The sequence below is a fragment of the Leptodactylus fuscus genome, chromosome 1 (genome assembly GCF_031893055.1).
Source record: "Leptodactylus fuscus isolate aLepFus1 chromosome 1, aLepFus1.hap2, whole genome shotgun sequence".
In the NCBI taxonomy this organism is placed as follows: Eukaryota; Metazoa; Chordata; class Amphibia; order Anura; family Leptodactylidae; genus Leptodactylus; species Leptodactylus fuscus.
Window position 1 is genome coordinate 174,128,695 of NC_134265.1, and position 22,257 is coordinate 174,150,951.

Below are 22,257 nucleotides of genomic sequence, written 5' to 3' on the forward strand. Positions count from 1 at the left end.
TACTGATATATTTTTACAAGTTGGACACCATCTGCAGAAGTTTAGCAGCACAGCTGACTCAATGGTGATTGACATCCTAAATCTGCTTTCAATAACTTGACTGATCATTGTCTTAGTGCTAGTTGCTTCTTTGGACATAATGTAAAACACTTATTGAGCATATTTTCATGTCAGAAAAATAATAAAGCTATATAAAGCTGGGAACAATTTTTGTACCACATCTATAGTACAGATTTGATAATGCCGCAAAGAGGTTTTTAGAAGACTTTGATTTATCTACTTATAAAATATCACTGTTTCATTTCCAGGTTACAGAGAGCATGAAAGGTTTAGTTTTTTACTTTTAACTGTTGGCATAGAGAACTGTATTTAATAATTTAAGTGTTTTTGGTTTTTGTTTTTTGTTTTTTTTGGTAAATGCACTGGAAGTTAGGGGTGGTGTGAAATAAATGAAAAAGTGATCTACTCCCGGCCCGCCATTTTATTCAGGGCTCTGAAGGCCAAACCAGCAACCCCGACTTTTCTCTTTTCACAGATCATTGTATCATTGAAAATTTTATTTTGAAGCTGATAACTTTAGGAACTGTAGGCTTCACTCAAAAGTAATTCTAAAGTTTTTTTTTTTTACACTTTTGAGTGTGTCCTGTTTTTTATCATATTTTATTGTGAGGTAAAGAGGTTTTATGGGTACCCTAGCCATTTAATTGATTCTGGAGACTGACCTAGCTTGAAAACTGGTTATCTGTATCAACTGGATGGGGGCTTGCCACTCAAAACCTATACAGGGGAAAGCAGGTGCCTCTGTCTCGTATTTAGTGACTGTGAACTGAAGCTGTGCCCCCTTCCCATTCAATGGAGGCAGAGCAGAACTGTGTTCTTCCAGGGTGTGGCGTTTCCTGTGAATATACTGCACGGCTAGCTGCGACGGAATGCCGATGCAGTGCACCAGCATTCTGCTCCGGATTAGGCTACTAGCTCACGGGGGGGGGGGTGGAGCAAGCAGCTCACATTGAAGTCAATGGAAGCCGTTTTGGCAGGCGAATTTTGAGGCAGATTCAGTGTCGAAATCTGCTGCCAAAAAAAACTGTGAACTAGCCCTAAGTTTTTTTTTTTTTTTTTTTTTCCTTCGGGTAGATAATCTGCTTGCACAGGTATGTGGCAGTGGCATTCTGCCTTTCCCTCTGGCTGAGCATAGATGTGTGGTGAGGGATAGAGGTGGACAAAATGATTTTTGGACAAATTAATTTTCAAGCAAGCACTAACCCAGTAGGTATGACAAGCTTTAGAACTAGATAGTCTTATAGATCAGGGAAGCCGTAGGCTTCTAAAATAGAAACAAAATAAAAACGCTTCTAAGGTACTTGATGAACAAAGGAACTCGCTTGCTTTAATTTTATATATATATTTTTTTTAATCTTAATTTTTAACTTTTTTTTTTTTTTCTTTACACAAAATAAAACAAGAAAAAGCATTGACATAATAACAATGCAAGGTAAATATGGAGACACAATCTGACATAAAGGGGGGACTGAATCTCCCAAACATCCTTCGATTCATGACAAAGAATAGTGCTCAAGGGATTAGGAAACAGAGCAGAAATCAGAGACCTATCCCTAATCGGAGACAGAAGACCAGGTGTGTCCAACCATGCCCCCCAAATTTTCTCAAATTTAGTTTGGACCTTTCTTTGTGTATATACTCCAGCCTAATAATATTATTAACCCTAGATATCAGTTCCACTAGAGAGGGAGGGTCCAGGTTTAATCAGTGATAAGCAATCAATTTTCTTGCCTGGTACAAGATCCTAGACCACCCTATAAATTTTGTGCTTTCTCGGTCCACACACTCCCCCCAAATGACCTAGATATGGGTCAAAATTGACCCGTAACACCATAGATGTTACTAGAGTTAATAATGTGTATATATATATATATATATATTTTTTACATTTAAGAAGTGTTCTAAAACCCTTCAATAATAGTCAGATAATATAACAAACTTTTTAAAGTTTATATTATTCTCTTGAGGTTCATTTGACAATATTTTTATATTGAAAATGAAGGGTATGCTCTCAACTGAAAGGCCCAGGGGGCCACAACAAAATTATTAAAATCAATCCTTCCATGGGTAAGAAACCCTAAGAAGGTAACTAAGAGGTAAGAAACAAATTGGATCATAAATAACTGTTTTTAGGGTATCCTAGGGGTGATTTAAGACACGGGTCAAAACCGACCCGTTAACATAAGAAAGAGTAACAGAAAGCTAACACAATTCAAGGGTTAAGTCCATTCTCCTGGGCCTCATCATGGTGAAATGCAGGGGGGTGGAAAATGAAGACGAATTTGTGGTTGGAGTGTGCATGAAATGTCTCATTTTCTGCTGTGCGAACATAACCGTACCTGCAAAGAAATCGTTTTGGAACGTCCCCAACTGGTACACATTTTGACTTGTATAGTTTGAAGCAAAGTGTGTGTGTGTGTGTGTGTGTGTGTGTGTGTGTGTGTGGAAAGTTAGCTTTCCACAGGACACAAATAACTGCCAGGAGCTTCTTCGTGCTGCTTGTAACCGGAGCGACAAGCACGGAATGGTGGGTAGGAGGGGAACTTATAGGCCAGGGGGGTGGGGACTCAGAAGGGAAACGCCCCCTCCTTTCTCAGGGGCAAAGTTTTGGATAGAGGCTAAAGGGGGGGGCCCAGACTTCTAGCTACAGGACCCTCAAGGGAGGGGAGGGAACAACCCCCCCCCCCCCCTTTCCCTGAACTTTCTCCGGCAACACGCTCGTGTCTAGGGGTTTTTTCGGGCCGCCTCGCGCTACTGTGCATGCGCGGCGTACACCCCAGCCGGCGGACCCGGGAACCTAAAGAAAGCTTCCTAGGTCCGGAAGTTCCTCCCCGCACAGGGAGCCCCGGCAGCGCAGCAGATTCGGGCGCGTGTGAGCCGGAGTGCTCCCCCGGCGGGGGGAGACGAAGCAGCTCCAGAAGAGCAAAGAGGAGCAAGAAAAAGAAAAGTCTTCAGCTGTCAGGTAAGAGGGGGGAGAGAAGCAGTCTCCTATGAGAGGTCAGAACCCCTGTTCCCCCCTGACCACCTGTCCTGTCCCGCAGGACAGAAAAAAACACAAGGGAGGAGCAGGTCTTACGGCCTCTTATAGGGATCAAAGCTGTTAGGTAATTAAAAATTCCACCTGTCCTAACAGCTCATAGGGGCAGAAATACCCCAGTTGTGCTGCTGTTGGGCGTAGGGGGAAACATGCACATTTGTGGCCTTTTGCAGGGCTCTGGCAGTGCTCCTCCTGTTCCTCCTTGCACAAAGGCAGAGGTAGTGGTCTTGTTGCTGGATTGTTGCCCTCCTACGACCCACTCCACGTCTCCTGGTGTACTGATCTGTCTCCTGATAGCGCCTATAGCCTCTGGACACTACACTGACAAACACACCAAACCTTCTTGCCTCAGCTCACATTGATGTGCCATCCTGGTTGAGCTGCACTAACTGAGCCACTTGTGTGGGTTGTAGAGTCCGTCTCATGCTACCACGAGTGTGAGAGAATAACCAACACTCAAAAGTGACCAAAACATCAGCCAGAAAGTATCGGTACTGAGATGTGGTCTGTGGTCCTCACCTGAAGAAGCCTCTTTTATTGAGTGTGTCTCGATAATTGCCAATAATTTCCATCTGTTGTCTATTCCATTTGTACAAAAGCATGTGAAATTGATTGTCAATTGTGCATTGTGTACATACACACACAATTTTAATAATATTAAATATATTAAATATTAATAATAGGTCACATTCTTCACAGATTTTTTTTCTTCGGATTAGATTTTCCACAGCGTAATCCGGACTGTACATTTTACCCTCAGACATTATAGAATTGGTACTCCCATATGAAGTAAAGTAATAATGAGAAGACTTTGCATTATTCTGCATTTTAATGGTCTGCAGTTACTTTTAAAAATTGTCTGTTTAAAATATGGGCCCAATGGCCCATCCCCCTGACACCCTCCTACTTAATTTTGGGGGACATTACTTTTGATGTAAGGGTGGCTTAAGTCTGACATAAGTTATTCAAAGGCGGTTGTGATGGGCAGAAAGTCAGCAGAGGAAAAAGCTTATGATAAGTCTCCCGGGAAAAAAAAATGTAATGTGTTTCTACTGCAGTTTTTTTAATTTTCTGCAGCGTTTTTTTTTTTTTTTTAGCTGCGTATAGCTACATGCTGTGTGAATGCAGTAGAAAAAAAAAGCTTCATTTTCCAGTACCAACAAACTGAGGTGAGGTTTTGGCTGATTCCACAACCTACATTAAAATAAAATGCTGCAGAAATGCTGAGGCGCCATTTTGCTGGGGATCGCTAGCCATGGATCTTGTCCCTATTGATGGCTCCCAGACTTGTCTGCCATGCAATTGCTGATATTATGCAATGCACTAAAGCCATATGGGGTCTATAAAATGCGATAAAAGAATTAAAATGCGGCATTTTCCAGTAAGAGCAAAGTGGATGCAATTCTAGCGAATCCCATGCCCACTTTGTGGTAAAAACCGCAGTGCGGACAACGCCACGATTTCCAAAATCAGTGCAGTTTTGGAAATCGCAGCATGTCAATTATACCTATGGAAATGCTGGCGGTTTCCGCATAGGTTTAATTGTAACAGAAAAGCCACAGAGGAAACCTCTGTGAACTTTGTGTCTAAAGTTCTTCGGGAAAAACCGTCATGCGTTCCCGCTGTGGTTTTTCCCGTAGCGCTTTTTTTTCTGTGGGACGTCCTTTGGGGCTTTAGCCTAAAATGAGTTATCAACCTTTTAAAAATTGATGGCCTATTATTAAGATCTCAGGACCTGCGCAGATCAGCTGTTTGCAAGAGTGTGCAGCTCCCTGCAATGCTTGCATGCCATATTCTGGATAATGGCAGCTGTGCTTACTATAGTTGTATCCCTTTCAAGTCTGTGAGACAGTGCTGGAAAACCTAAACCCACACCTAGCAAGAGTGTGCTGTAGGAGACAAAGGAACGCCACTTATGACAGAGATAAAAAACAAAACACAAAAAACCGAAACGTGCATATTTTTTTGTTCCCAATGGTGCTAACCTGTAGCATTCATACATCTATAATGATAGGTGTCTTGCATTCAAATGAAACAAAATGCCTCTTGGTCAGTGCCATAGACTTTATACCTATCTCTATTATACAGTAGTCAGTGGTTGAATCGTCCTGGGCTACTGTGCCCATCTATCACACACACCTACCGACACCTTCTTCTGCTGGGGAAGGTCTCTGTTCTGAGACAGAAATACGCTAAAGAGTAAGAACCCGATGACGTCAAGAACATACGTGGTGAAGCTGTGACGTCACCGCGGTCGCATAGGTAACCACTATGCTTCTGCATGATCAGCGGCATCCAGCTGAAGTGAGGAAGATCGTGAACGGGTGAAGGAGCAACTACAATGACTGTGTAAGGAAGTTGTCCGTCCATTCCCTGCTCCTTCCTTATCTGGCATGCAGTGCATCTGTCAGATCTGCGTGTGTGGGTAAGTGCTGGGCGGCTGCTACACACACAGGTATTACCCATAGAGAACCAGGACAAATCAGAAACCCACTGCACCTTTACCTACCTGTAACCAGAGCTATCTATCTATCTATCTATCTATCTATCTATCTATCTATCTATCTCCTATCTATCTATCTATCTATCTATCTATCTATATCTATATCTCTCTCTCTATAATATACAATATATATATATATATATATATATATATATATAGGAATGAATGCATAGCATTATACTAGTACTGATCATCCAATATTGTGACAGATGGCCTCATAATCCAAAAATAGATATAATCCTATTACAATCTGTAGCAATGACACTCCTCCTAGGAATACAGAACTATTTATAAGGAGCAATACCTAAATAAGGAGTAACTATACTGTACTTTATATGTCCTCACCAGTTGTGTTTCTCCTTTATACAGCACTATTATGTTCCTAGCTCTTGTTATTATGTTGCTTTGTGTGAGTTTTTTTCATACTAATATACTTTCATACTATCTTTCATACATATTAATTTGTCACATGTAGTATTATTGTGCAATTAAATATTGTGATAGCCGTTACATTTTAGGGAGATGCTTTTCGCAATGTAAAAAGTGTTTATTGGTTTGGTAAAGGGAGCGCGGCTTTCAGGATATACAATTCATTTACTGAGTAATGCTTCCAAGTAATGCAGAAGTGACACCACCACGATGACTTACAAACTATATTAGCTGTACTCATATTCTTTTCAGAACTCACATTATTTTTTTGTCTTGATTATTTAGCTCCAAAATATTCTGTAGTGCTTTACAGACATAAACCTTCACTGCTAGCAATGGGATCCACAATCTAAATTCCCTATTAGGATATACTTGGAGTATAGGAGGAAACCCACACAAATACAAGAAATGCAGATCAGATGATGCACTTCGTCAGCTTTGAATTCAGAACCCAGTGCTGCAAGGCAATAGTGCTAAGTACTGAGCAACAGCTCTGCCCATGTAATCCCACATATAGTACCCAAATAATATGCAGTATTCAAATAATATAGCCATATAGTGAAATCAAATACTATTGTATAAATGCCTGATGAAATTACTTAGGTTGAAAAAAACCAGATCTACTCGTGGTCTTGTCCTTACTAGTTCAATAGGAAACATATACATTTGCACTTATTCATATGTTGCATTTCATAGCTAAAGTTGGGGAATGTGATACACTAGAATTACAGCAGTGAAGCTTTATGCCAGTAAGAGGTGGATATACCATATATCAGCAATGGCGAACCTTTTAGAAACAGAGTGCCCAAACTACAACCCAAAACCCACTGAGTTATCACAAAATGCCAACACAGCAGTTTAACCTTAAAGGGATCCTATTATCACTTTTTTTTTCTAACTAACACGTCAGAATAGCCTTAAGAAAAGCTATTCGTCTCCTACCTTTCGTTGTCTTCTCCGCGCCGCCATTCGCCTACAATCCCAGTTCTTGTCGGTATGTAAATGAGTTCTTTCGCAGCACTGGGGGCGGGCTCCAGCGCTCAGACAGTACTGGGGGCGGCCCCAATGCTGCTAGAGAACTCTCTCCAGGGCTGCCTCCTCTTCTTCTGCAGCAAGGTCTTCACCGCATCTTCTTCCGGTGGCAGTTTGTAACTTCTAGGCCTTGGGCCTAGGGCAAGCCGACTGCACATGCTTGTGGCCACAAGAAAAATGGCCGCTTACATAGTATTGGAAACAGCCATTTTCTCTTGGCCGGCAGGCATGCGCAGTCGGCTTGCCCTAGGCCCAAGGCCTAGAGGTTACATGCCGCCATCGGAAGAAGAAGCGGTGAAGACCTCGCTGCAGAAGAAGGGGAGGCGGCGCTGGAGAGAGTTCTCTCGCAGCATTGGGGCCGTCCCCAGTGCTGTTTGAGCACTGGGGCCCGCCGCCAGTGCTGCGAAAAACTCATTTACATACCGAGAAAAAAGGGGATTTCAGGCGAACGGGGGCGCGGAGAAGATGACGAAAGGTAGGAGACGAATAGCCTTTCTTAAGGTTATTTCGACGTGTTAGTTAGAAAAAAAAGTGATTGAATGATAGGATCCCTTTAATACTGTGCAGATCCACAGTTATGGACAGTTATGAACCAGCAAAATATGGTCACATGAATGGGGCTTTATAGAGCTTTCAATGATACAAACAACTTTGTACTGAAAGGTAAAGGTCTCTGCATTTGGTACTTTTGTACAATAATATTCACTATTTACATCACACAGAATCTGTTTTATAGTGACTGTGCAATGTTATTACAGTCTGTACTAATATCACGTCTGCTATAAAACAGATGTTAAAGATATAACAGATATAAATAGTGAAGGAGCTCCCACACAGTACAATCTGCCTCACAGTGGCCCACACACAGTATTATATACTTCACTGTGGGCCTCCGCATTAAATTATACACTCTGCAGTGGCCCCCACACAGTATTATATGCTCCACTTTGAGCCCCTACACAATAGTATATGCTACTTACCTGCAGTCCCACAAAGGGCAGGTAAATAGCGTTCTCCTTCATCTCACTGCAGGTGCTGATGACTTACGACATTGTGCCTGCGTTGGGGCAAAGGTCCTGCGGATGTATAGTCTACACTGACAGTTTTCAGCTGAAAGAAGTGATCGCTTACTAACAAGGAATCCTGTACTGGATTCCCTGTTAGTGAGCGATCAGGGTGCCAGCGCATGTGTCCCCTCTGACATGTGTGTCATAGGTTCGCCAACACGGTCATATATGAACCTCTGCACAAGGGGCCAGTAGGTATGGGAACAATTTTGAATAATGTTCCTTTTCTATTGAAAGGGTTAAAGGAATCATATCTTTTAAACACATTTTTTTTTTTATTCCTAACATGTTGGAATAGCCTTAAGAAAGGCTTTTCGTCTCCTACCTTACAATGCTGTGGAAGCGGACATTTTTCTTGTGGCCGCGGGCATGCGCATTTGGCTTTGCCCTAAGCCTGAGGCCTAAAAGTTGGAAGACACCACCGGAAGAAGACGCGGTGAAGATCTCATTGCAGAAGAAGATTGAGGCGGCGCTGGAGAGTTCTCTGGCAGCATTGGGGACACCCCCAGTGCAGTTTGAGTGCTGGGGCTCGCCCCCAGTGCTGCGAGAGAGCTCATTTACATACCGATAAAAACCGGGATTGTAGGTGAACGGCGGCGTGGAGACACAAGGAAAGGTATGAGACGAATAGCCTTTCTTAAGGCTATTCCGACATGTTAGGGAGAAAAAAAATTGTTTAAAAGATAGGATCCCTTTAATGTTAACAACCTAGTGCACGACATATGACATAGTGGGTATTCATTGTTCACACTTGACATCCAGTGGTTACTCATCCCTCCAGGATGCAGCACTGTTCTGACAGTACAGCCACACACACTGTCCTCTGTATGTTCTGGCTGAGGGTATTGTGAATTTTCTCTCTATCTCATGATACAAACAAGCGTTAGGATCAAAATATCAAACTGTAGCTGTTCTTTGCTAGATGAATAAGGTGAATATACTATGGTAAGTCTAGACCTAGAACATTTCCGAAAATACACTGCTGTTCATTGAAATTGCAGCACTAAGAATGAAAAGTCTTGGGATTATGGAAATCACATTATATATAGACATGATAATGATATGCAAATGATAAAATATTAAAGCAAATTGTACAAAACATCTCAATTTATTCATTATAGCATATGAGCACCAAAGGCAGAAATAGCATGCCAAGGTGTGTGAGTGCACGTATCAGTGAAGTTATTAATGGTTATGGAATGTTATGCCATATTGAATGTACTTGGACACCAAAAACATCAAAATTGCTTGCTGGCAGCTGCTCGCAATTGCCAACCAATTATGTTCCTAATGTGCTGACACTGTTGGCCGACCTAGGCTTGGGATGTGATTTCCAATGTCACTTGTAGTACAGAATTGATCAATATGCACTAAATATGGGTGAACCTCTGAAGATTCGGATGAAGCGAACCCTCAGTTTGGTTCGGTCTGAACTTGTTTAGATAGAGCCGGTGAAATTACTCAGACCCCTGAATATGATAACTGGAGTGCCAGGAGAGGAGACTAAAATAAAAAAAACATTTATACTCCCCTTCAGTTAACTCCTTGTGGCACCTGGTGCTCTTCTATGATGACATCATGCGTCCGAGTTAACTACTTAGACCTGTGATTGGGCCTCAGGTGTGACAAGGACATATCGAGCATCATGACTGGGGCCCTCACCAACTAAATCCTCACTGCAGACCTTCTCTCATTCTATACTGTAGCTATGTCAGTCCCATGTACTATTCCTCTAGCTCACAGTATTCAGAAGTTGCTCACTACACAAACCACAAGGCATCATGACAATACACCTCGATACACCTCTGGTCTTTTAGGAGTGCCTGGTTTGTTAAAGGCACAGCTCTTGCATTCAAGTATTCCACCATTATATTGGGTATTGAACAAGAAAATAATATGAATATTCAGTTAACTTCATTTGGACATGACCAGTCCAGTGCACTGTAATAGGAGTCGCTTCAAGTGTTCTGCTGATCAGTGGCTTATGCAGTCTTACCCCATTTATATTGGGTCCAAGGTATTGTATTAGGAGTAGCGTAGAATTTTGAAATGGAAATTGTGTGGGTTTTTTTGTTGCCAATAGACATAATGGTTAGTACTAATTTAACCCGACATTCATGAGGGTCAAAAGTACATATTATTTGAGCATATTTCAGTGTTCAGAGTACAGGCCAAACCACAACTGCTTAGATTTTACTTCAATACAAAGATTCATGTGATAAATACAACATCTAGGTGTTTGAAATGTTCACTAGAAATGAGCAATCGAATACCACGAGGAAAACGCACTAAAAATTTATATCCCCTCCCACCTTCCCTGGCGCTTTTTTTGCACCAATAACTGCAGGGGAGGTGGGACAGGAACTACGACAACGGAGGCATCGAAAGAAAATCGGAAAAAATAATTGGCTGGCTAAATCAGGTGACCTCCAATTTATACGAATAGTGGATTTAAGATCCGGGTCATATGAGACTGTGAACTATGTGACTGTGAGACAGGGATAGATGTACTGGCAGGGTTAGCTAGGGACTACCTTTATTTAGGTGGGAATGTTACTCAAACAGCTCTTTGAGGCTCTATCTCGTCGGGATCCCTGTCAACTTGCTGTTATGTCAGTCCAGGTAGCTGCAACGGGGCTAAGGAATAGCAGTGGGAAATCTCGCCCTGCACTACTCCCACTAGCTATCCCGGTCCCTGCCTCACGGGTGTGGGTCGGCTGTACTCAGGCTAAGCCTGACCCCGACAGCTCCTCTCTCACTGATTCCGTAGGCCTAGAGGGAAGTGGGAGAAGGAATGCCCTATAAGACCTCTAGGGACTGGAGACTAAAGGGGGTCACCCCTAACGAACAAGTGAAGCTGCTACTGACAGGGACTGACAAGGGTGTGCGCTGACTAACAACACAAGCAGCACACAGGAAAAATGTGGGAAAGGATTCCCCCAAACCAATATGGGAAGGTACCTTACACTAGGAAACAAACACAGGGAAACTGAGTAGAAATCAAAGGATAAGGCAATTCACTCACACAGTCAATTATACACAGAGGGAGGATTGGTGAACACAGAAGGGAAAAACACACAAACCAACTTGTTCACCCAAACCTCCCAAAAACCAACCACGGAACTTCCTCTATCCCAGATAACCACCTACTCCTCCTGCTAAGGCCTAGCTCTGTAAAAGCGACACTCAGCACAGAACCATGGGAGGCATGGGTTTAAATACAGAGTAGAGACCACTCCTCCCAGGTGCAAATGGGAGGACAGACTAATCAACCAGGAAATAAAGCTGCCTACCAGCAGTGCGCGCGTGCAAATCAGAAGGTGTGCACCAATACCCACGACAGGACAACCCCGCAGCGCCAGGATGCCACCCCAGACACTGCGCAGCCAAAAACTCCCCAGGTAAGAAAAATAGAAAGTAATGAACCTAAATACTCCTAACACTTGCGATATGCGGGAGCTGACTTTTTCCCATAGGAATGCATTGACCAGCTTTGATTGGCCGAATGCTTTACTCTGTATGGCATTCAGCCAATCAACGCTGGTTCTTTCGTAGGAGGCGGAGTCTAAGATAGGTCCACAGCAGTCTCCATTGTGGTCCGATCTCAGATGTAGCAGTGTTGAGTGCACAGCTCTGCTACACCTGAGATGTAGCAGAGCTGGCCATGCCCCATGCTTACTGTGTGCTGAGCTCTGCTAAACCAGAGATGTAACAGAGTTGAGTGTGCGCTGAGCTGTGCTACACCCGAGATGTAGCAGAGCTGCCCATGCGCTGAGCTCTGCTACACCAGAGATGTAGCAGAGTTGAGTGTGCACTGAGCTTTGCTACACCAGAGATGTAGCAGGGCTGAGTGTGCACTAAGCTCTGCTACACCAGGGATGCATCTCTGGTGTAGCAGAGCTCAGCGCACGGTCAGCTCTGCTACATCTCGGGTGTAGCAGAGATCATCGCACACTCAGCTCTGCTACATCTCTGATCTCTACATCAGTCTGAAGTGCTTCTATTAACCCCCAAGTGCAAGAATTAAAAGTGAGTGGGAAAAAAAACAGTCCTCAAGCTCAAGGAAGCGCCAGACAGACATTCAAAAGCCCCCCTCCCCCTTCCCCAGCATCCCTGCAGCACTCCAAGCCTCCCCCCTTCCCCAGCAACCCCTCCCCCCCAATCATCATCAATCTAGTATTTATCCCCTTTATTTTTTCAGCAGAAGTATACTTACTTCTGCTCTTCAGCCTGCCCAGCGGTCTTGTGACTGGAGACCGCATAGGAGAGCAGGCATACATCGGGAGGCACACATCCCCAGCGTGTGAGGAGGAGGGGGACGAGGGAGAGAGCGAGCAGGCAGAGAGCAGGCAGGGAGACGACCTGCTCTCTGGTAAGGATGAGGGGCGGCCACTGGAGCAGCACTGCTTTTAATAGATGAGAGATTAAGCAGCGCTGCGTCCACAGGGCTGCCCCAATCCACCGCTCGCTTCCCCTGCCAGGCTGTCGTAACGCTAAGCCAGTCCAGGACAGTTCGCACGCAGCTTGTCCTGGACTGGCTTAGGGTCAGTAAAAGTGCCGCCCCCCCGGCATTTCGCCGCCTGAGGCAGTTGCCTCAGGTCGCCTCATTAGAGGTGCGGTGCTGGCAATACCAGTAGAACTTGTTTGGCATCTCCCTTCTGAATGCTTAGATGCATACTTACATCTTTGCCATCATACATCATAAATTTTTTTTTTAATTATTATTTCAAAATTACATTTTTCTGAAATTTTTGTAGAATTTATAAATCATACACAAAATCGTACATATAAGAAAATGAAATACAAAGGAATTAATATGGTAAAAAAAAAGAAGCTTAAACAGTGCTTATGCATAGGTACATAAACAGATAGCAGACAAGTATCAAGAAAACAAAAAGGGAGCACACAGAGGGGTGGAAGAGGAGGGGCATTAAAACTGCATTTTTTTCTTGCTAACACGTAGGAACAGCCTTAAGAAAAGGCTATTCTTTTCCTACCTTTAGATGTCTTCACCACGCCGCTGTTCCATAGATATCCTGGTTTTCATCGGTATGCAAATGAGTTCACTTGCAGCAATCCTCAGAGCTCAAACAGCACTGGAGGCGTCTCCAGTGCTGCGAGAGAACTCTCCAGCGGCGGCCTCTTCTTCCTCTAGAACGCCCTCTCTGCGACGTGTTCTTTAGATGGCTTCTTCTGGCTTTAAATGGAACGCATACGCAATCACCTCTGCCATGCTTGTGGCCATTTTCTTGTGGTCGCAGCACTGGGAACTCATTTGCATACTGATGAAAACTGGGATGTCTACGGAATGGCGGCGCAGAGAAGACATCTAAAGGTAGGAGAAGAATAGCCTTTCTTAAGGCTATTCCTATGTGTTAGCAAGAAAAAAATGCAGTTTTAATGATAGAATCCCTTTAAAGCCACCAAGTATCTCAACTCATGGGGGCATTCAAAGGGGAGGATGGTTTTTATTATTGTTTATTTATATAGCACCATTAATTCCATGGTGCTTTACATACAATACACAAAATATACAGGTAGATATAATACTAACAATGACCGACTGGCAGAGTGGGGTAGAGGGCCCTGCACGCGAGGGCTTACAATCTATGAGGGAAGGGGGAAAGAGACAGAAGGAGAAGGAGAGACTGTACAGATGGTGGTGTGGTGATAGTGTTATTGGAGGTTGTAGGCCTTCCTGAATAGGTGAGTCTTCAGGGCCTTCTTGAATCCTGTGATTGTGGGGGTCAATCTTGTGTGTCTTGGTAAGGAGCTCCAGAGTATGGGGGATGCACAGGAGAAATCTTGGAGACGGTTGTGTGAGGAGCGGATGAGAGCAGAGTAGGAGGTCATTGGAGGATCTGAGGTTACGTGTAGGCAGGTAGCGGGAGATTAGTTCAGAGATATATGGAGGGGACAGGTTGTGGATGGCTTTGTATATTAACATTAGTAGCTTGAACTCAATTCGCTGGGCTATAGGTAGCCAGTGGAGGGACTGGCAGAGGGGAGCAGTCGATGAAAATGGGGGGGGGGGGGGTGAGGTGAATTCAGCGAGAGATCTAAACTCATGAAGTCCCGATAATGTATCCCAGGGGTTCCCAGATAGCCTGAAATCCATCCAACTTATTGTTTAATAGAACAGTCAGATATTGTATCCCAGTGGTTCCCAGATAGCCTGAAATCCATCCAACTCATTGTTTAATAGAACAGATATTCAAGAGTCTTGGATTCTCTAAGTCTAGTATACAACTCTTCCAAAGACGGAGGGAGAGGGGGTCTGTCTCCAAGACAGCGAGCTAAGGTTAGGGATATGCCATAGTAATTGTAGGCAATGTTTCCTCAATTTCTTGGAGGAGAAGACTAAGACCTTGCCCTCAGTTTATCAGAGTCTGGGCCTGGTGCCAATAGGGCTGGATCAAAGGTCAGGAACAGAAAAGGTGAAATATTTGAGCACGATGGGCACCACATATCTGGTACAGTAGCATTAAAAGAACTGAGAAGAGGTAGGGTGTGATACCAGTGGAGCAGTGTCTTATAAAAGTTTTCCATATAGGTGACACATCTTTAGTTCTTCAGCTCCACCACTATATAATGGTCCAGGACAGACACTCACCCAAATATCCCTTATACTTCTGTGTACAAGAATGTCTAGAGATTCTCTCTTGAGTTGGGTCTGAAAGAATATGGTATACGTTGGATCTGAGGCCCGTCATAAAGGAGTCAGATTTACACAATTTCTCAAATTCTGTGGGAATGGGAGCCCAAGAGCTCCGAAAAATAGAGGTGGCCAAATGGCTAACCTGGATGTACAATGCCATCATACATCTTTATGTGTTGTCTTTGACCCTAAAACAAATCCCCAATTAAAGATTGTACAGTAATTGATCCAGATGCAGCTCAATTCAAAAGACCAGAACTCAACTTTGGGGAACAAAGTGTAACTAATATTTACAAACAGTGGCACTTATCTGGGCGTTTACAAATAACAGGGAACAGCTTATGCTAGATTCACACTAGCATTTGGTGAAAGACAGAGAGCCCGTCCACTTAAAAACCGGTTACCCGCAGACCCCATTGCAGTCATTATAAACCAGTGATAGTGAACCTTTTAAAGACCAAGTGCCCAAACTGCAACCCAAAACCCACAAATTTATCACAAAGTGCCAACATGGCAATTTAACCTTAATACTGTGCGGATCCACAATTGTGGACAGTTACGGACGTTCTGTAGTAATATCATTTGTCTGCTATAAAACAGATACTATGTGATAAAAATAGTGAAGGGCCCCCACACAGTACAATCTGCTCCAAAGTGGCCGATACACAGTACAATTTGCTCCACAGTGAGCCCCACGCAGTGTAATCTGCTGCAAACTGGCCCCACACAGTACAATCTGTTCCACAGATGGGTGCCCACAGAAAGGGCTCTGAGTGCCACCTCTGGCACGTGTGCCATAGGTTTGCCATCATGGTTGTAGTCTATAATGCGGTACATAATATAGTGCAAGCCTTTATATTACTCTCCACTGATTTTAGATGGAATCTGCAGCGTAGTCTCCTACGGACACTGTGAACCTAGCCTTAGTGGCTACAAGTCTGTGATGGGCAGACAGCTTTTCAGTTGCAATTGTGTGATGGGCATGCAACTTGGCAATTACAAGTCACTGATGGGTATCTAAAGGGTCTGGCAGTAAAACAGACATGAAAAATGGTAGAAGCACTCAAATATACAGAAGGGAAATTATTAGTAACAGTGGTATCTCAGCAACCACATTTCCTTTTCTTATACTCAGGGAAAATTTTAAAGGGGTTGTCTAGGATTTTATGAAAATTGTACACAAACACAAAATGGTTTAAATAAAAAACAACCATTTATCATAGATGTAATAGAGGCTGAAAGTATGCAGAGGAAACCTCTGTGGATTTTTGTGAAAAGCGCTGCAAGAAAAAACTATGATGCGTTCTCTCCATGGTTTTTCCTGCAGCGCTTTTTTTTTTTTTTTTTTTTTTTTACTGTAGCCCGCCACGCAGCCTTACAGATGTTGAGACAAGTATGCAATATGCTAGAACTTGGTCTTTTGTTTAAATAACATGTCCTGGGCACATGACTCCCTAATGGCATAATGGCATCTGTACCCCGGCACATTACCTGCTTCTGAGGCCCCTGGATAAGAGATCAGGTGGGAGAGTGAAAGTAAAATTATTTTATTGAGTTTATATTTCTCTTTTACGATATATTGGAGAATTTACATCTGTTAAATTAAGAATTTTTATAATTACCGGTATCTTTCATGCCTTGAGCATTGTAGGATTACTGAACTTACACTAATGTCCACTAGGTGGCAAAACTCACCCATTATAAAGTTCTGCAAGAAATGTGTATCTTTCAATCTGTGGGTCTGCTGCCTTTCTGAAGGTTGTGAAGGTGTCTTCTGCGGTACACTTAGTAGTACCTTATTCCTGGCAGCTCAATATTTTACTTTTCAGTCCCTGTTCTGGTTTATAATGTGGCTCCTTACTCTCCACTGCTGAAATAAGCCTAGTAAATGCAAAAACTCTACTACTAACAGAACTTTGTTGGTATGGGCAAAGTATATCGCGCTTACTAACCTTATTACAGTACTTTGTGGTGCTGAGTCTACAGTTTCTAAATATCCGTCTCTTATTAATTTTTGGGGCCTAATTGTCATGCAAATTATTCATGTATTCTTATGCAAATGATGGGAAAGTGCTTTGCTTGGAATTTAGAGCAGAGACTAAAATCTGAATCTGCTAGGGAACACCCCAGGTACATCTTCATACATAGCGTAGTAACTGTGTGTTGTATAGTAGCTCAGGACCGATGCTATAAGAAGATGCAGTAGTAGTTTCTCAATCTGATCTCATTTCATTAAAGCAGAATGTTCACTCCTACCACCTATCAACCACACGTAATACCAGATAAACAATCAGGATCCAGCACGATAATACGGATTATATATAATATTCGACATTTGAACATCTTGGTCTATTCCTGTGGGTGAGTTGTAGTTAAAAAATTTGGGTGGTTTTTGCTGTGGCGGCTTGCAGAGGAATGCGCTGCAGAATATTCCTGCAGGACATTTTGTAACACGTATGGCCCTGGCTTTAAGCCGTATTTATGAACTTCTTGTGGCTTTTTGGATTTGAGTGGTGGTCTTTTATACAAGCATTTTGGAAATTAGGTTTTTTTTCAGATGTGTTCTTTTTTGCTATTGAAAAGCCTATGCCTGGGCCTTACTTTAAAGGGGTTGTCCCGTCACAAGGATCCTATCTATAATGCTTGTTAATGTGAATGTAAGACTTTTCACTATATTACTTTATTCATTTTTTTGTGGCCACAGCCCTGACCTAGCTGCTCCTGAGTCAAGTGATGTGTCTGCTGCTCTCAGGGGGAGGGAGGAGGGGCTAAGTGCAGGGAGCGAGCCTGGAGGGGGGGGGGGGGGGTAGTTTACCCTTTGGGGGAAGGGGCCGCCAATGCAGGGTTAGACGCCGGCACAGGTGAAGCCAGCAACATCGCTATTCTTCTGCCCTGCATGAAGCAAGCAGCGGCAGAAGCGATGCTGCTATTCCGGGGGGGGAGAACAGCATCGCTTCTGCCGCTGCTGGCTTCATGCAGGGCAGAAGCATAGCGATGTTGCTGGCTTCATCTGTGTAATAGAGAGGCGGATGCTGGGGACAGTTAAACGCCGGCACAGGTGAAGCCAGCAATATCGCTGAAGCAAGCAGCGGCAGAAGCGATGCTGTTATTCCGCTCCGGGGTCACATATGCATAGCCAAGCGGCGAGATGCCGCCGGCCCTGCGTGCATGCTCATACACCAGTCTAGCCTTCACAATGCGAATACAGACCCGGCACCCTGTCGGGTCTGTATTTGCATTGTGAAGGCTAGACTGGTGTATGAGCACGCATGCAGGGCCAGCAGCATCTTGCCGCTTGGCTTTGCATATGTGACCCCGCCCACCAATGACGAAACAAAGCCGGAAGACAGAAGATTTCAAAGAAACGAAGACTGGTGAGTATGCGACGTGGGAATACCCCTTTAAGTAAAAAAAAACACTGTGAACCTAAAAGTCATAAAACAAAATGCAGAGTTTAATATATAATTGGATTTTATTTTAGTACAATCTTAGTTTTGTATTCTTATAAATTATTTTATAGATAATCTTAATTATTTTATAAATTGTAAAATGTTATGAGATTAAACAATCAATATGCACAGTAAAGAAATGCATGTTATATTATAGAATCCATTGTAATCTAGTCATAAAATTATTGGATAAAATTCTGCAATGACTAAATGATTCTCTATCAAGGACATTCAATAAGTATTGACTTCTAGATCTGTATCATTGTTTCTTCCAAACGCTGTAGAGTTTATTGTGCTGAAGAGTACTCTGTAAGAATCACCACATAGTCATTTGGCAGAAGGGATATGTTCTGGGACAGACTATGGAACATTGCTTGTTTGGCTAAAGGTTCTGTTGGACAGATTTCATTGTATGTTGAAAAGTTTTGGCCATTGTGCAGAGTAATGACCTGATGCTTTAGCGTACTTGTAAAAGCTAATAAGATAAAATAAGACTAGCCAATGAAAAGGGTAATCTGTTTCACTGCAAGGTTTGAAAACAGATGGTTTGGAATACATATTGAGGTCAAACATGTCTGGAAGGTGGTCTAATCCTCTATGGGATAACTTTCTATCATCTGCCATGTATACTCAGATAATATGGCTTATACATGTCTATTGTAGTAACTAGATGTGAGCTAACTGGTATGGGTGACTTAGGTGGGTTTATGACCTCTCAGTCAATCATATGTGATGGGCGGAGGTGTCACAGTTATGATATATGCAGTATATAATATAATGCACAGAGAAGAGCCATTTTATGAAATAGCAGCAGGGAGAGATCTCAGTCAGTGTAGCTAGTAGTGCTAGCATAGTGATAGTGAACAAACAAAGACATAGGAATAAGAGAGGACTCTGGAGAATAGATTAAATAGATTTATTTCATTTTATATTTTAGATACAGAGAAATCATAGGAGTGTGTGTATGGTGGGGGAGCTCTGCACTGAGCTATAACCATCCTTTGTCTTACATACACAGACCGCTCTTTGAGTCCCAAATCTTTTTTTTTTTTGCAATACAACTTTTTCCTACTATTTGTTTTCTGATAGACATACATGTTTCTTTTTTTTCTTAAATGTAGATTGTGAACCCCATATAGGGATCACAATGTACATTTTTTTTTCCATTTTAAGTATATCTTTGTAGAATGGGAGGAAATCCACGCAATCACGGGGAGAACATACAAACTCCTTACAGATGTTGCTCCTGGTGGGAATCGAACCCAGGACTCAAGTGCTGCAGTGCTAACCACTGAGCCACCGTGTTGCCCCAGAGATACATGTTTCTGTCACTTTCACATTACTTTGGCCATGTTTGTGTTAGGGATCTACAAATGGGCTGGATAAAGTCTTAGGAGCCCTGACAGTGTCATCTACTATGTGTTAGGGTAACAGATGCAGATCTGAGCCAAAAGTAAGAACCAGTACTAGATACACTGATCAAAATGGTTAACACGGCGCTGTGTGTCTAACACCCTCCGGACCGCACCAACTCCAACCCCACAATGATGTTCACCAGAGCCCCAGATGGTCGGCATGGACTTGGTTGCACTGCTGGGCAGAGCGGTATGGGTCGGGAAACACACAGCACAGCACAGCACACCACACCACAAATCAAAGTAAACCAAACGCTGAGATCTCTTACCAGCAGATGTTTCAGGTAGCAGTGTAGGTCTAGGGATCAAGAAGGCTGGGGTGGGTGGTCAGCAGATGGCAGCAGAGAGTAAAGCGTAGTCGTATGGTCCATGTCATCAACAAGAGGGCAACACCGTTCAGTGGGAAATCCAAAGGGAACATGAGGCAGGCAGAGTCAGTAACAGCAATGGTGTTCAGAAAGCAGAGGTCTAGAGGCAATCCGGGGTCATAAACAGAAGCAGGCACAGTACACAAATCAAGAGGCAAAGGCAGGGTCAGAGGTCAAGGCAAGGAGGTCAGAAACAATCAGATAACAGGAGAAACGTTTACTACCAGGACACAGAGCACAATTGAATAGCCAGCGGCGGTCAGGAGCCAGAGCCATCCTTAAATAGGCTCTGACCGCCGCCAGGCCAAAAACTGGAAGTCCCCTGTCCAGCTCAGGTGGAGACCGGCAACCCTTGCATAACATTGTGGAGGTTCTGTCCTGCCTCCTGAGACCCAGAAGCGGGGGACTCAGGAGCGCAGACAGGAGATGGCCGGCTGTCTCCGCACAGCGCTGCGGAGGCTCCGGCCCTGTTCCTGACACTATATTTTATGTAATTTTTAAAATTTTGATTCATAACAAATTGTTTTGTTACCAGGCCTGTAGAGTGAAAGTGGTGAAGACTCACAATAAAATTATTATTAAATATTATATAATACAATTATTCATATTTTATTATTAATTAGAAACCTAATTTAAAGTGTATATACTTTTACAGGGATTCAGGAATTCAAGTTTACAAATATTCATTATATAAGTAGATTATATTTTAATCAGTCTAAGACCCCTATATAAAATTATTTTGCCTAGCGCATACTTCCTTCACTACTCTTCTGCCTCAGGATCATTGATGTACCGTATCTTATCACAATCACTGGTCATTCTACAAACAAATTATAGTACAGTTGTATTCACAGTTCTGAGCACTATAAAGTACTGGGGATGGTTCAAGAACATTTTTGGTGCTGACAGACTCCCTTTACGAAACAGCAGATGTTCTTTCAGCCATGATTCTACATCTTTAGCATTAGCATAGTCCTGTGTGAAGTGTGCTGGCCATTGTCGATCATTTTCTGGATAGTTTCTTGGTTCAGGTTTCTTACTTTGCTATCAAGAAGAATTCATCCAAAAAATTTATGAAGCAGACAAAGTCTGAGGTGAGCTGTGCAAAATGTGGAATTGAAGTCGGTGGTTTGGTCTATCGACTCCACAATTCGTGTAGTAATGCTAGTTTTCTACCATTGTAAATCTGATCCACAAGATGGACATTTGAATGGATAAGGAATTTTTCTCTTGCAAAGTTCTATGTAAAAAAAAAAAATCATTTTTTTTAGTATCTGGACATTGCATTTGATAGAACCTTCGAATTGTAGTCTGCAAGTATTACTTAAGAATTTGCTACTTTCTGCATATCAACTCAATATAATATGGTATTTACTCTATAAAGAAAGCATGTTGTGTTCTAGTTTGGAAATATACTGTACAGTCATGGCCAAAAGTTTTGAGAATGATACAAATATTAATTATTAATTAATATTAATTATTTTTACAAAGTCTATTGCTTCAGTTTTTCTAATGGCAATTTGCATATACTCCAGAATGTTATAAAGAGTGATCAGCTTAACAGCAATTACTTGAAAAGTCAATATTTGCCTAGAAAATGAACTTTATTCCCCAAAACACATTTCAACATCATTGCAGCCCTGCCTTAAAAGGACCAGCTAACATCGTTTCAGTGATTGCTCCATTAACACAGGTGTGGGTGTTGATGAGGACAGGGCTGGAGATCAATCTGTCATGATTAAGTAAGAATGACACCACTGGATACTTTAAAAGGAGGCTGGTGCTTGGCATCATTGTTTCTCTTCTGTTAACCATGGTTATCTCTAAAGAAACACGTGCAGTCATCATTGCACTGCACAAAAATGGCCTAACAGGGAAGAGTATCACAGCTAGAAAGATTGCTCCTCAGTCAACAATCTATCGCATCATCAAGAAATTCAAGGAGAGAGGTTCCATTGTTGGCAAAAAGGCTCCAGGGCGCCCAAGAAAGACCAGCAAGCGCCAGGACCGTCTCTTAAAAGTGTTTCAGCTGTGGGATTGGGCTACCAGCAGTGCAGAGCTTACTCAGGAATGGCAGCAGGCAGGTGTGAGTGCATCTGCACGCACTGTGAGGCGGAGACTCTTGGAGCAAGGCCTGGTCTCAAGGAAGCCACTTCTCTCCAGAAAAAACATCAGGGACAGACTGATATTCTGCAAAAGGTACAGGGAGTGGACTGCTGAGGACCGGGGTAAAGTCATT

The 22,257-nt window shown here is 42.9% G+C and overlaps 1 protein-coding gene across 1 annotated transcript in view; it reads left to right on the forward strand.

Moving 5' to 3' along the window:
- The first annotated feature begins 5,463 nt into the window (after positions 1–5,463).
- Positions 5,464–22,257, forward strand: part of SAXO1 (stabilizer of axonemal microtubules 1) — a 73,603-nt gene continuing 56,809 nt past the window's right edge. Inside the window, exon 1 of the mRNA XM_075279893.1 lies at positions 5,464–5,522. Within this exon, the coding sequence (XP_075135994.1) occupies positions 5,491–5,522 (32 nt within the window). The 5' untranslated portion in view covers positions 5,464–5,490. The remainder of the gene's footprint in view (positions 5,523–22,257) is intronic.